This window comes from Ctenopharyngodon idella, chromosome 18 (assembly GCF_019924925.1).
Source record: "Ctenopharyngodon idella isolate HZGC_01 chromosome 18, HZGC01, whole genome shotgun sequence".
In the NCBI taxonomy this organism is placed as follows: Eukaryota; Metazoa; Chordata; class Actinopteri; order Cypriniformes; family Xenocyprididae; genus Ctenopharyngodon; species Ctenopharyngodon idella.
In genome coordinates, this window is record NC_067237.1 from 21,354,932 (window position 1) to 21,368,817 (window position 13,886).

At 39.1% G+C, this 13,886-nt stretch overlaps 1 protein-coding gene across 2 annotated transcripts in view; it reads right to left on the bottom strand.

Annotated features, from left to right (window-relative positions):
- carmil2 (capping protein regulator and myosin 1 linker 2) overlaps positions 1-13,886 on the bottom strand; it is a 41,812-nt gene that overhangs the window by 5,251 nt on the left and 22,675 nt on the right. For both annotated transcript variants that reach the window (XM_051870469.1, XM_051870468.1), the window contains exons 31-35: positions 12,089-12,483; positions 2,518-2,621; positions 1,553-2,330; positions 659-763; positions 243-279 (exon numbers count right to left, since the gene is read on the bottom strand). In XM_051870469.1, the coding sequence (XP_051726429.1) occupies positions 243-279; positions 659-763; positions 1,553-2,330; positions 2,518-2,621; positions 12,089-12,483 (1,419 nt within the window). The remainder of the gene's footprint in view (positions 1-242; positions 280-658; positions 764-1,552; positions 2,331-2,517; positions 2,622-12,088; positions 12,484-13,886) is intronic.

The following is a 13,886-nucleotide window of genomic DNA, read 5'->3' on the forward strand; positions in this document are numbered from 1 at the left end:
CATATAAATGTCTGATAAACACATATAAATGCATCTCACAATCAGTGAATGACCTAACCATGTTAGAAACACACATATGCCACACCATCATGTGACTCTCTAGCAGTCACACATGAAACCCCAGAACAGAAACCCTGAGACCACTGTCAAAACTCTGATGTGCTGACGCAGCACTACCAATGCGGCAAATTCTCACATCCCAGCACAAGGTCTACATACTGTAGCTGAGAAATATGTCTTACCCTCAGAGTTGGCTTTCCTCAGCTCCTCATCCTTGCTCTGTAAGAGGATAACACCGGTTTAAATCAGATGCCTAGTGAAGTAAGTGTATAATCTCTAATTCACCCACACCCTTTTTCATGTAAGCGATTATTTTGATACTGCGGTTTTAGCAGAGTGTTGCAGAATGTTACTGGGCGAAAGGTGTTTTTGCTTGATGAGGCATTTATGCAGCATCTAATCCAATAACAGTAAATTATTTATGACCATTAATAAAATTTAAAAGGTGTTCAGAGGACAGAGTTCTTCAATTAATTCAGTTCAAAGGGGTACCTGTTTTTTACAATAAAAAGATATTACTCAAAAAACAAGTACCAAAGACAAATTTCTAACATCCCAGATAGAGAATTGGTAGCATCCATGAAATAGGCACACTGACCTGGCTCTGTTTGTTGTCGGTAGGAGATGTTTTGGTGACTCCCATGCGGTGAAGCATAACATGGAGACGTTGTTCAAAGCTGGATGAGCTCTCCGATGCATGTTTCTACATAGTGACCCGAAAAATTACCTCTTAGAACATTACAAAATACAACAAGAAACATTTCTATAATTATTTATTTAGGAGCTTTCAGAGCACTTTTTAGGAAGCGAGATCAGCCATATATAGGAACAACAGTCAATAGGAAGCTCTAAAAATGACAGAGTCCTCTCATCCAGAGGGCTTTTGGGGTAAGAACCAACACCGATCAATCTATTTAAATACTGACTCACTGTCTTCAGCATTAGCCAACAGAAATCATATTATGGAACAGCATATGCTGCAAGAAAAACAATGTAATGATTGCACTTTTGACACATTTATACAGAGACAGTTTTACTTCTCAAGTATATTTATTTTGTTTTAAAGATTAGATTTTAGTTTTCTTTTGATTATTTTATATCCATTTTATTGGAAAACAAAACTAAAATAAAGATGACTTTTTAATGTGTACCATCTGATACCATTAAGGTGCCATGGTACTGCCACAGTACTTTTTTTTTTGTAAGGTCTTAAATGCACCCTTTTTACACAATATTTACTCAAAATGCACTTAAAAATATCTGAAAACAGAACATTTGTGTTTGCTATTTGACAATGCTATTAGTAGATTTTGGATTTCTGTTAATCATCCAATCAGAGACAATTTCCGGCCTACTATATAACCTATATATAACTAAATATTGTCCAAAAAAAAAAGTAATCAGACTAGATAATATATTGGCCCTTTCACTAAACATAATCTTCATTCATTTAACATCTAGTCTAACCTAATCAGAACCACTGCTCAATTACCTTAGCGTGCGTGGCTGCGCCGTCCTGCTCTGGCAAGACGTCTGAGAGCAGGATGAGGGACTGCGACTTGCCCTCTCTGAGAGAGCGACGGATGGGTTTGGGCCTCCGCTCTCCATCTGGGGTGCGGCTCTTCTCCAGGGTCCGGCTCTTCTCCCGCTCTGAGGGTGACACAACTGGGACCGGGCTGGGGGTTTTGGTGGGAGTAGGAGGTGCAGCAGGGGACAGTACTGGGGCCTCTTCAGTTTTGCATGGGGATGAGGCAGGAGGTATGGGAGTGGATGCAGGTGGGATCAGTGCAGGTGTGGGGGCAGGTGAAGGAGCTCTGGGTGACATTTTGTCCTCATTAATTGGTGCAGTTGTTGTGGAATCTGTGATGGTAAGGATGGTGGTGGTGGCCGTGGTTGTGGTCGCCTTGACTAGGTTTTCCTCATCCAGTTTCTCTTTGTCCCTCTCCTTCTCCTTTTCTCGTTCCCTCTCTTTTTCTCTTTCCCTTTCCTTTTCTCGCTCTTTCTCTGCACGTGCCGCTTCCCGGAGTGGTCGGATGAGATCTGCTATTGAAGTCTTTTTGACCTTGCCCTCGGGACCACCGTCACCCTTGGCCCCTCGACCTGCGCGGACTTTCTTAAAAGCAAAAAAGTCACCAAACTTCTTCTTAATGTTTTTGGAGGGGGCTGTGGTGGGGATGGGGGTTGTAGTGGAGGTGGTAGGAGGGGCAGTTGTGACACACGTGGGCTCTGCAGGTTGTGCTTTAATGAGGGGCTCCTCCCTCTGGTGCTTTCTGAACACGAGGAGAGGAGAGGCATGATGGGAAATGTCTTTTGACAACCGATAAGGATATTTTTTTGTTAGAGATCATGATTTAATCATTTGCTGTCATTAATTCCAGTTCTATGAAAAATATCTGTTCATTAACATTGTTTTGCATACTGCATACTTGAGTGTTTTTGTATGTGTTGTGTACTCACAGGGGGTCATCAGGGATGATTTTTTTGGTGAAGAACTCTTCTACACCTTCATCAACCCTCCCCATGTTCTCATTGGCCTCATTCTCATTCTCAGCGGCCTGCTCCTGCACACATACATACAAACAAACACAAACAAAAGGTCATTCACCAAATTAAAATCTACTAAATGTTTTATCCGAACATGAAAAACTGTATTTTAGCCTAATGGAATGAAAAGATTAACATGATTTACACAAGGCATGACCCTCAGATGACACACCCACAGACTGAGCATCTAATGCACATTGCACACAAAACTTGTGAAAATACCAAACTACCTGAGAGCTAGCCAACTTCCAGGAGTATGGGGTGCACAATGTCAGTTTAAGAAATAAAATGGTGTCTACAAAATACAGAGTTGACACTAGATATTCACAAGCAGAAGTGTACATTCCATCATGTTTTCGGTAAATTAAATATTCAGGTTTTTTTTTTTTTTTTTTACTTTGGATGAACTGAAATTCAGATTATAAAGTCATTTTTCTGTAAATTTCTTTATTCCTCACAGGTCTATTATTGTGGTTTCATTTCAGATTTATCCACCCTAAAAATCTCACAAAAACAAAAACTGTAGTTAGTCACTTTACGTCTCTCAAGACATTCCCTTCCTGTCTTACTGAGAGATCCCCAAGGCCTGTTCATACCAAGACAAATATTCGGTGTGAAAATTCAATGCGATAAATATTTTAATTTGAATAAACGCCTATTATTGCTTCTGTTCAGACTGACACATACACTCACACACTGTCAATGCGAAGGTGTTCTTATCTCTTTTCCATTGCACTGCAAAGGAAACTGGCCAACCAATAGGATTTCCGCTTTTAGTCACATGCCCACTGCCACTGCTTTTACATGAAACCATGACTCGGTGGTGGTTGTCACGAACAAAGTATTTTGCTAAGCAACAGTGAAGAGCAGAGGAAGAATTCGGAACCGGCTCTCTTTCTCTGTACTCTTGTATTTGGTGTTATTTGATAAACACCAAAGCGAATACAAAAATCTGAATGGCTATTTGAAAAATGTAAATACTGTTTGACTTCCTTTCTTCTCTGGAGACAAAAAGAAACATTTTATGTACCGCTTAGTGTCCAGAGTTACCAGGTTTTTTCAGCTTTTATTAAAAAGTGCCATCTACTGTCAGAGTGAATCTTTATTTTCATTTAGACCATCTGACATTTTTTACACTTTGGTCTGAACAGACAAATCACATGCGAAAATCAAACTGAATTTCATGCTGAACATTCGTGTTGGTGTGAACAGGACTTTAGCCAGAATAAGCTGTAGAATGGACCAGACTTTATAGCAACAGTTAAGTAGTCTGCAAGACTACTACAACAACATGACTATCAACCAATCAGTGCCCTTTGATTTTAGTGATAGGTTTGATGTTGTTAGAAATATGTTGTGTAGAAAAAGTTCATAGAGTGAGCTGTAAAGCACTTCTGAGCTTAAACACTAGCGGTTTAACATTTACACATTAAACATGGTATGATTCAGATTGTGATCCAGGTTTTCTGTCTGCAAAGGATTTGTCTTTAGGCGAATCTGCCTATAGTGTCCCAAGAGAGAGCCAAACCCTACCCCTGCCCAATCTCTGTCTGCCCCCCCTCCACACACACACACCACCACCACCTAATATAATTACGCCCCTCAGATACAGCCTCATCACACACACACACACACACACACACACACACACACACACACACACACACACACACACACACACACACTTAAATGAGAGTACGAGTGCTCATCAATGGTGACTGGTGTATCTGTCATGTAGCCACAGTAATAACGCAATAGCTGCAAATATGGAGGTTGATTGTTGTAAGATCTGCCCGTCCTGATAGTTCTTAAACATTGAGTTTTAATGACATTACACCACACTGTGATTATGATAAATGAGCAAAATGACTTTCATGATGGCAATCATTAATCTTTTATTCTAACAATATGTTGCCTGTAAGCTGAAATCATACTGCTGATCGTTTCTACAAACTTGGCTTCAGAAATATGGGTTTGTATATGTACTGTGAGGATTAAGGAATAATTGAAGCACACCAGAAAATAAAGTACACCAGAGGTGGTAATGCAGCCACAGCGCGAAGCGTCGGGTATGCATTATTTTCTAAGAATTCAACGGCCCGAAGTCAATTATTCTGCTTATACTACGATTACCACACCTCAAGACACTGTTCCAAAGTTGTATTTCAATACATTTGTCAGGTTTTTGTCCTTAAAACACTCTTGTGTGTGGGACTAATTTCTTATGCATCTCATCCCAAGCCTCCGTTGCTAATTCCAAAACGTCATTTCAGAACGGAGGCTTGAGCCTTGATAGCAGAATAATACCATTGATACAGTTATTAACGCAGTTGAGAGAGAGAGAAAGAGAGAGAGAGAGAGAGAGATAATAAGCAGCATATGTGAATTAGCCTACCTCAGTCTGTGCGTCTCTTACGGCAGTAGTATCTCTAGTAATAGCGAAACTATAAGTTTATATGCCTTAAGAACCGCCAGTTATTACCTCGCTGGTGAGTCATGTATCTTTTAAGTTGCTAAACTCTTTTACTGATTAATTCGTCAGAGCAGCGCTGACAAAACGTTTCTGTGCAAGTGTGTGTCCGTACTATATGTTTCCCTGAAAATAATTGCACACCTTAGAATGTTGGTCAAACAATCAGATTCGAGCATTCAACAGCCGCGTAGTTGTAATCTTATTGTATATATCAGAACAGAATCTAGAGCAGGATTCATTTTAAGTGTGAAAAGGGATTAGAATCAGGGAGATCATTAATATATTGAAAAAAAAAACAAGCTCTAAACTTTAAAAATGGTTAAAAAAACAAACAAAAAAAAACATGTGACTTGATTTGTCTTCAAGTCAAAAAGGTTGAGAACCACTGAACTATGAATATGAATTATGGTTCATTCATATCGCAGCACCTTGAAAAATGTGCTAGATTTTAAAGTCATGCATTTTACTTTTCCATAATGTGACATATTTAACTGGAGTGTGAAAAGTAGTCTCCAAATAGCAGGTGGTTGGAGAGGAAGGGTGGAAAAATAAGAGGGATTAATGACATCAGTCAAAAAGTAAAGTTGTTTCAGAGGTGGAGCTATTTTTTTATGAAAGAAAATTTTTTATTTTAGTACTGTTATTTTTTTTTTTTTAATAATATGCACAGATTAATCATTCACATTAATACCACAAATGTGTATTAAGAATCGGGTCAACATTGATTTTATGTTGACTTTTTAACTGTGCCAGATCAGTAGCTTACAAACACTATACACACACAAAAGCACAGGGTGCGCGGTCTGTGTGTTTTGCCTGTTTCCTGCTGCTGCACAGACTGCGAGGCCTTCGGGCAGTTTGGGTACTGCAGGATGAGAAAGAAAGAAATATGGAGAGAGAGAGAGAGAGAGAGAAGGAGGGAGAGACCACTGCAGAGCTATAGCAACCATATGCAAATGAGGCACCGTGCACCACATGAGAAATGGATTATAAATCATTTAGCACCTCTCGGCCAATGAGAAGGCAAAGCACTCATCACTCCATCTTCAAAAAGAGGAGGAGAGCAGGCGCCACGTTGTGTGAGGCGGCACAAGGAGAGGTGTTTCCCACACATCTATATCACACACGATCATATTCTCCTACAAAACACACTGCATGAACAGTGCAACCATACAGCTCAGGTTTAATTGTATACCAGTAACAGAAAATAAAGCTTTTGTGTGGTTCGCATGGCCTGCTGGGTTTGTTAATGCCTAAACAAGATTCAGGGTTCATATTTTTCCACATACAGCCAAACAAATCACTCATTTCATAAACAAGCTGTTACACATAATCAGTAGTAATTAATTCCACTAGCAATAATTTTAAAAACAAAACTGTTTCCTACATGAATCCAGATAATGTTAATACCTGACGGGTTAAGCTGGTCTGAGTCTACTCTTGTAAAAGTGACACGTTCGGGTCTGAAGAAGCTGTTCCCGGATCAATGTAGCAGTAGGAAGCTGACACACTGATCAAAGATCAGTCTGACTCACATGTCATGACTCATGACTTTGTGTACACCGCGTCAGATTTTCGTTGATGGTTTCCCTTTAAATTTCGGTGGAAAGAAGGAGAGTTACAGAGAAATTGAGTGAACGCTGTGTTTTTTATCTCTCAGTTAAACTCTGTGATCTGAGATCAGCGTTATGGTGTAAGCTGGAACAGGCCTGTCTAAAGGTGTCAGGTTGAGACAGTGATCCCAGAATTCCACAGGCTTCTGTCTAGGTTTCCCTGGTGGCAAAGCTACAAGCTCTATGGAAGTGATTAAATCCAACGTGATAGCCACTTTCCACAAATAGGGCCTAAAGAACTTAACAAATGGTCAGTGAAATGTGGTGCTTAACTTGCAAAAAATGCTGATTACCAAATAGAAGTTGCAAACCTCATATAAAATGAATATAAGCAGCTCAAATAGGGTTGCAAATTTAGACTCACTTAAACCGTTACTCAGCAGAGGCTAGTTAGTTTGTGACCAAATGTTAGTTTGTAGATAAACTTATATGTTCCACAAATTAAAATCCGAGCCTTTTTTCTTCCTTTTTACATTGTATAACAGGGTTGAGTGGTTAAGCTTGATGAGTGCAGTTGGGCTCTATTTGCTTTTGATGTGAAGCTCACACCCAGTGTAGGCAAATGTCAGCCGTCAAGCAACTGAACACCAGTGGGCGGGGCCTATGGTGCGATGATGTAAAACTATTTGTCAATGTCTTGCTCTGGAGGCAGTCATATGCAAATGTACTTGCCCGTGTGACGTCACAGATCCTGCGATAACAAACGAGGCGTTTTTGGAGCTCGATTAAATAAATGCTTTGTATATAATGAGAAGAACATTTTAAGCTATGAAACTTGCAGGATGTTTTATTGGTACAAAGACCTCTTATATGTCAAAAGATCAAGGCAAATTTGATTTCACATGTCATGACCCCTTTAAGAGTTTAAGGCGTATGGAAGCTTGTTTCCGCCACAGAACAAAAAATCAAAGGTAATTGTGACTTTTTATCTCACAATTCTGACTTTATTTCTCACAATTGCAACTTTAAATCTAGCAATTTTGACTTTTTTTCTCAGAATTGCATTATATAAACTAGCAATTACGAGTTATAAAGTCAGAATTGCATGACATTCGCAACTGCAAGAAATGAAGTCAGAATTGCAATATATAAACTCGCAATTATGACTTTTTTCTTGCAATTTCGAGTTTATATCTTGTAATTCTGACTTTATATCTTTCAATTGAGAAAAAGACAGAATTGCGAGATAAAAATTCACAATTACCTATTTTATTTTTTATTCAGTGGTGGAAACAAGCTTCCAAAAAGACAATCTAATTTTCATGGTAGGTCAATTTTATGTGAGCTAATAGTTTATCACTTCTTTGCATGTAATGTTTTATAAATAAAGGACACTAAAATTTACTGTATTTGTAGAAATTGTCATGGAGTTTCCTTCTCCTGAAACACTTTCTTAAAGGGTTAGTTCAACCAAAAATTAAATTTCTCTCATTAATTACTCATTCTCATGTCGTTCCAAACCCGTAAGACCTTTGTTCATCTTTGGAAGACATATTAAGATATTTTGATGAAATCTGAGAGGTTTTTTATCCTCCATTGAAAGCCACAAAATTACCACATTCAAGGTCCAGAAAAGTGGGGTAATTAATTACAGAAATTTCATTTTTGGGTGAACTAACTCTTTAAGAATTCCATTCTGTGACTGGACATCAAATTGTTGAAGACACTGGTCATTGTAGGTTGGAAATGGTGAGCATCCTTGTGTAATAAAGCGCTGTTCATGTGTGTATGGGTGTGTAATACTGTGCAGAGGTAATAAAAGAAATGCTTATGCAGCCATCATAAAGGCAGGGGCCGAGAGAATTTAAAAGGGATACAGGGACATCGCTAAAACTCACAGAGCCCCGGACACATTTTTTATGGGTGGGTCATCTTTCCTTGAGACCAATGAGTAGGCAGTGCCATAGAGGCACCCCTCATCGCAGGGCCTGGTTGTCCCCCACTGCTGAAAGCCCAGCAGGGACATACAGGAAAAAAAGCACACACACATATACTGGACCATCAGAGCATTATCTCTTCTCCAGTCACATGAGCTTCTCCCTGAGGCGCCACCTGTCATTGGGTTTCCACCAGCCAAGGAGTATGACCGGCCGTCACACAATATGGACACACACCCTCGCCAACAGATCACGCTGACAGGAATAAACATATAACACACATACTCATTCAGGTGATCAGAGGAAATGACAGGAGTGTTTTCATCCCTCCGTGCTCATGTCTGTGATAACAGTGGCGCCAAACTCTCCAGAGAGTGTCTGTTCTGAAAAAGCTGCCTGCAAAATGACCTCACACACACACAATTACACAGCGTTAATAAGGATAAAGGTCCGTTCACACCAAGGATGATAGCTATAACGATATTGGTTTAAAAGTGTGTGAATGGGCCTTAGCTGTGTGAAAATACACACTTTAATAACTGTCCATAGTGACTTGTACACACCAACAGGTAGTCATGACAACATTCAGCATTACACTCACGCATACCAGTCATCATGACAACACAGAAACAGCTGCAGGTCTCGTACACGGACGATGACATCATGTAACAGTATTGTATATAAAAATGGCTACCAAATGACTATAGATCATCCTATAATTTACCAACCACACATACTAACTACACTAAAGTAATTTTTACATATCTAATTACAGCAGATACTAAATACTATGATATGTTTTTTGTGGACACTAATGTGATGGTACTACTGTGGTATTCATAGACAAAACCTGGTAAAAGAATATGGTGATCCACATTTCACAGTACATTACCATTATTTATACGCACGGACACTACTATGATGGTAATACCATGTTTTTATTGGCATACCATGGGGTACTATGGTAAATATAGGTGTAACCACATGTACATTGCATCACAGTACTATGGTATTACCATGATTTTTGTGGACACTACCGCAACAGCATTTTTTGACACACCTTGTGATACTATGGTAAATAAAGGTGGTTATCATATGTAGATGGTATGACAGAACAATGATATTGCCAAGGTTTTTGTGGACACTACGGTGACTGTACTATCAGTATTTTTACATACCTTGAGATACTATGGTAAATAAAGGTGGTAATCATATGTACATGGTAACATAGTGCTATTGTATTACCATGATTTTTGAGGACACTCAAAAATCATGCACTATGGTACTGTTAGACACACCTTGGAGCACCATGGTAAACGAATACAGTGATATACATCATACCACAGTACAGTACTATGGTATTTTCATTATTTGTGGGAACACTACCATGGTATTTTTGAAATACCTTAGGGGAAAACTAGGGTTAATAAAGGTGGTAATCATTTGTACATGGTATCACAGTGGCATTATCATGATTTTTGTGGACAGTAATACAATGTATTCTTTGGCATGCTCCGAAGTACCATGGTAAATTAATATGGTAATCATATATGGTGTCACAGAACAACACTATGATGATAATACCATAGTATTTTTGGCATAGCGAGGGGAATAATGCTAAAAGGTATCACTTCTTGCAAAAAAGTACTGTGTTAATACCATGATACTTTTATACCATTCAAAGGTTCAGGGTCAGCAATTGTTTTTTTTTTTTTTAATTAATTTTTATTCAGCAAGAACATATTAATTAGATCAAAAGTGACAGTATAAGTGCCATTAAAAGTTATAGACATTATAAGTGACATTTATTATGTTATAAAGATTTCCATTTTAAATAAATGCTGTTCTTTGTTTCACAGTTACCACAAAAATATTAAGCAGCACAACTGTTTTCAACATTGATAATAAATGAAAAAAATAAATGTTTCTTGAGCACCAAATTAGCATGTTAGAATGATTTCTGAAGGATCATGTGACACTGAAGACTGGTGTAATGATGCTGAAAATTCAGCTTTGCCATAAAATAAATAGATAATAATTTTAAATATATTAAAATAGAAAACAGTTATTTTAAATAGTAATAATATTTCACAATACTACTATTTTTACTGTATTTTTGATCAAATAAATCCAGCCTTAATGGGCATAAGAGACTTCTTTCAAAAACATTTAAAAAAAATCTTACTGACCCCAAACTTTTGAGTGGTAGTTTATATATCATGGTACATGGCACCATGGTACTGTAAAGTATTTTTTGAAAGGCAATGTACACTCTGATACCATCGCTGTAACATGGTACCATAATAGCACTTTTTTTTTTTGCAATGAAACAATTTAATTAATGCCAAAATGAGATAAAATTACCAAAGTTCTGCGGCAAAGAAAGAAAATGTGATTCAAATGACTCAACAGAGTAGTTTTTAACATACCTGTGATTATATAATACCTGACAACCACACAGATTTGCCACAATCACAATGTAAGGGCACAATAGCACCTTTATCACACAGCATCAAAGACGCACACATCACACCTCACAATAGAGGCATCAATAAACAGGCCACATGCCATAGGAGCACATTACACACACAACAGTGTAAAGGCATGTGTGTGTGAGCAGCTACAATTGAGAACACTGTAAAGCCTATCACTATGGCAACCATTTATCAAATGGCCATTCACAGGATGTACAAGTGGATACACACAGATATGAGGAAAAATACATCCTCTGCCTTTCTTTTCTTTTCTGTCCATCTCACACTCACATAATGAAGACACCGCAGTGAGGATATAATATCTCACATTAGTCTCGACTCAACAGGAAAGACAGGACGGACTCAACAGAATCGCAGTGTGCCAGTGCAACCACACACGGTTGTTGCAGCATCGACTGTCACACGCCAACCCAAATTAAACATTGTTTCTCCTATATACCATGCACAACCGAATAAACTGATTTTGATCGCACACCCTGGGAATGCCACAAATAGAGGGATCCTCCATTCCTGATGACAGAAGAGGGTGCGAAAAGAAAGGGAGAAACCCTCCTTGATCTGAGAACATTAATAATTGAGTTGCTACAGCAGTCACACCAAACACAAACGGCAATAATCAGTGGACAGATACTGTGCCCCTTTCTGACAGCATACACACACCGCCCAGCTGAGCTTCACAAACACGACGACACATGCACACACACACTGAAAATGGCAGTGGAGGAAACACCCAAAAAATCTCAACCCACCACAGCGGCACCCTCTCCCTGAGCATCTCTCGCCGCATATTGCGAGCGAGAGAAAGGAAAAAATGAGAAGATGGAGTGGAGGAGATGGTGGGAGAGAGAGAGCCTGGAGGAGCCAGGGTTGCTGCAGACGAACCAACCTGAGCAGTGCCGTCAGAAAGCAGCCTCCCTCCCCCTCTCTCTCTACCAGCAGCGTCCCCATCTCAGCCTCTCAAAACCCTTCCCATGCTCCTTTCTTCTCGGTTCCCGACCCTCCCGAGCGGCCGCTCTGCCGTCTTACCTGCGGCTTGCTGGGAGGCTGCCTGTTCCGGCGGTTGGGTCTGGGCCTGGAGCGGGTGTAGTGCCTCAGTGTGTGGCCTTCGATGGGCAGGTCCATAGGGGGCTGAGGAGGTGCAGGCTCCGAGCGCCGGGGCTCTCTGTTGCTAAGAGCGGCAGCAGCAGCAGCGGGAGCGGCAGCAGCATCCGCCTCTCTCCCTAAGTAGGAGGGGCTTCCTGGCTTCAGCTGGCCTGCCGCGGTGACTGACAGCCCCGTCGCCAACGACAACGACAAGGCCCGCCTCCTCTCCTCCGTTCCTACCCTGGAGACCTGAGGCCCTCCCCCTCCTCTCTCCTCTACCTCCTGCTGGGGATATGTGGCCGCACGCGCCTGCTGTTCCCCTTCCACATCTAACAAACCTGCAGAGAGAGAGAGGGAGGAAGGAAATAAGGGACAACAGAGGGAGATAGTGAGGGAGGGGTGAGACTGAAGCCTGTATGATGTGTGTATCTACATAAAGAGGATGAAATAGATTGAGATAGATTGAGAGTTAAGGAGGGAGCGATGGATTTGCAGATATGCAGCAGAGGATACGAGAGGAAGCGTAAAAGATCAGTGAAAAAGGCAGGAAAAGGCAAGGAGGAAGATAAAGCTGGACATCACGAAAGGTTCAGAATATCCACATGACAGATGCAGGCTGTGAGGGGAACCTCACAAAAACATGTCTCGAATGTCATGTTTTCCCAAAAAATCAATAATCAATAAAAATACAGTATAATTTATTTATAATTATAGTTTGCGTCTAATTTAAGAGGATTACAGATTTTTGCACTGTGACACTATTTTTATGATGATTAAGCATTTCTCCCACACATTTTTACTGTAGTATGATTCTTGATTATTCTCAGTGACAATTCTCATTACTGTAATATTTTACTGTATTACAATAACAAACACTGAAATACATTTTGTACAATTAACCGGCAAAAAAAACAAATACTTCCAAAAATTGTTACATCCAAAAACGTTAAATAAATCCTCTTGGCAAGGCGGCATTTATTTGATCAAAAATACAGTAAAAACAGAAAAATTGTGAAATATTATTACAATAAAAAAAAAAAAGTTTTCTGTTATTAATGCAATTATTTATACCTATGCAGCATCCATTAGTCTCCGGTGTCACATGATTCTCCAGAAATCATTCTAATAGGCTTATTATTATCAATGTGAAAACAGTTGTGCTGCTTAATATTTTTGTGATTATTTTCTTTCAGGATACTTTGATGAATAGAAAGTTTAAAATAACAGCATTCATTTGAAAAAGAATTATTTTGTAACATTATAAATGTCTTTGCTGTCACTTTTGATCAATTTCTTTAGAATTAATTTATTTTTAAAAACAAATACATAAATTAGTTTGGTCACACTTTAGTTTAGGGTCCAATTCTCACTATTAACTGACTTTTGTCTCAATAAACTCCTAATTACTGCTTATTAATAGTTAGTAAGGTAGTTGTTAAGTTTAGGTATTGGGTAGGGTTAAGGGATGTAGAATATAGTCATTCAGAATAAGGCATTAATATGTGCTTTATAAGTACTAATAAACAGCCAATATCCTAGTAATATGCATGCTAATAAGCAACTAGTTAATAGTGAGATTTGTTTTTTTAGCATTACAGTAATGATAATAAAAATGTCCCAATACAAAAAATGGTCCTAATACCAGGCTTTATATTCTTTGAGCATATTATAATTTCTTCATCCAATTTATCTCGGGGTGAAATGTGACTGGAATGAGAAAAAGAGTCCTGATAAGAGGACA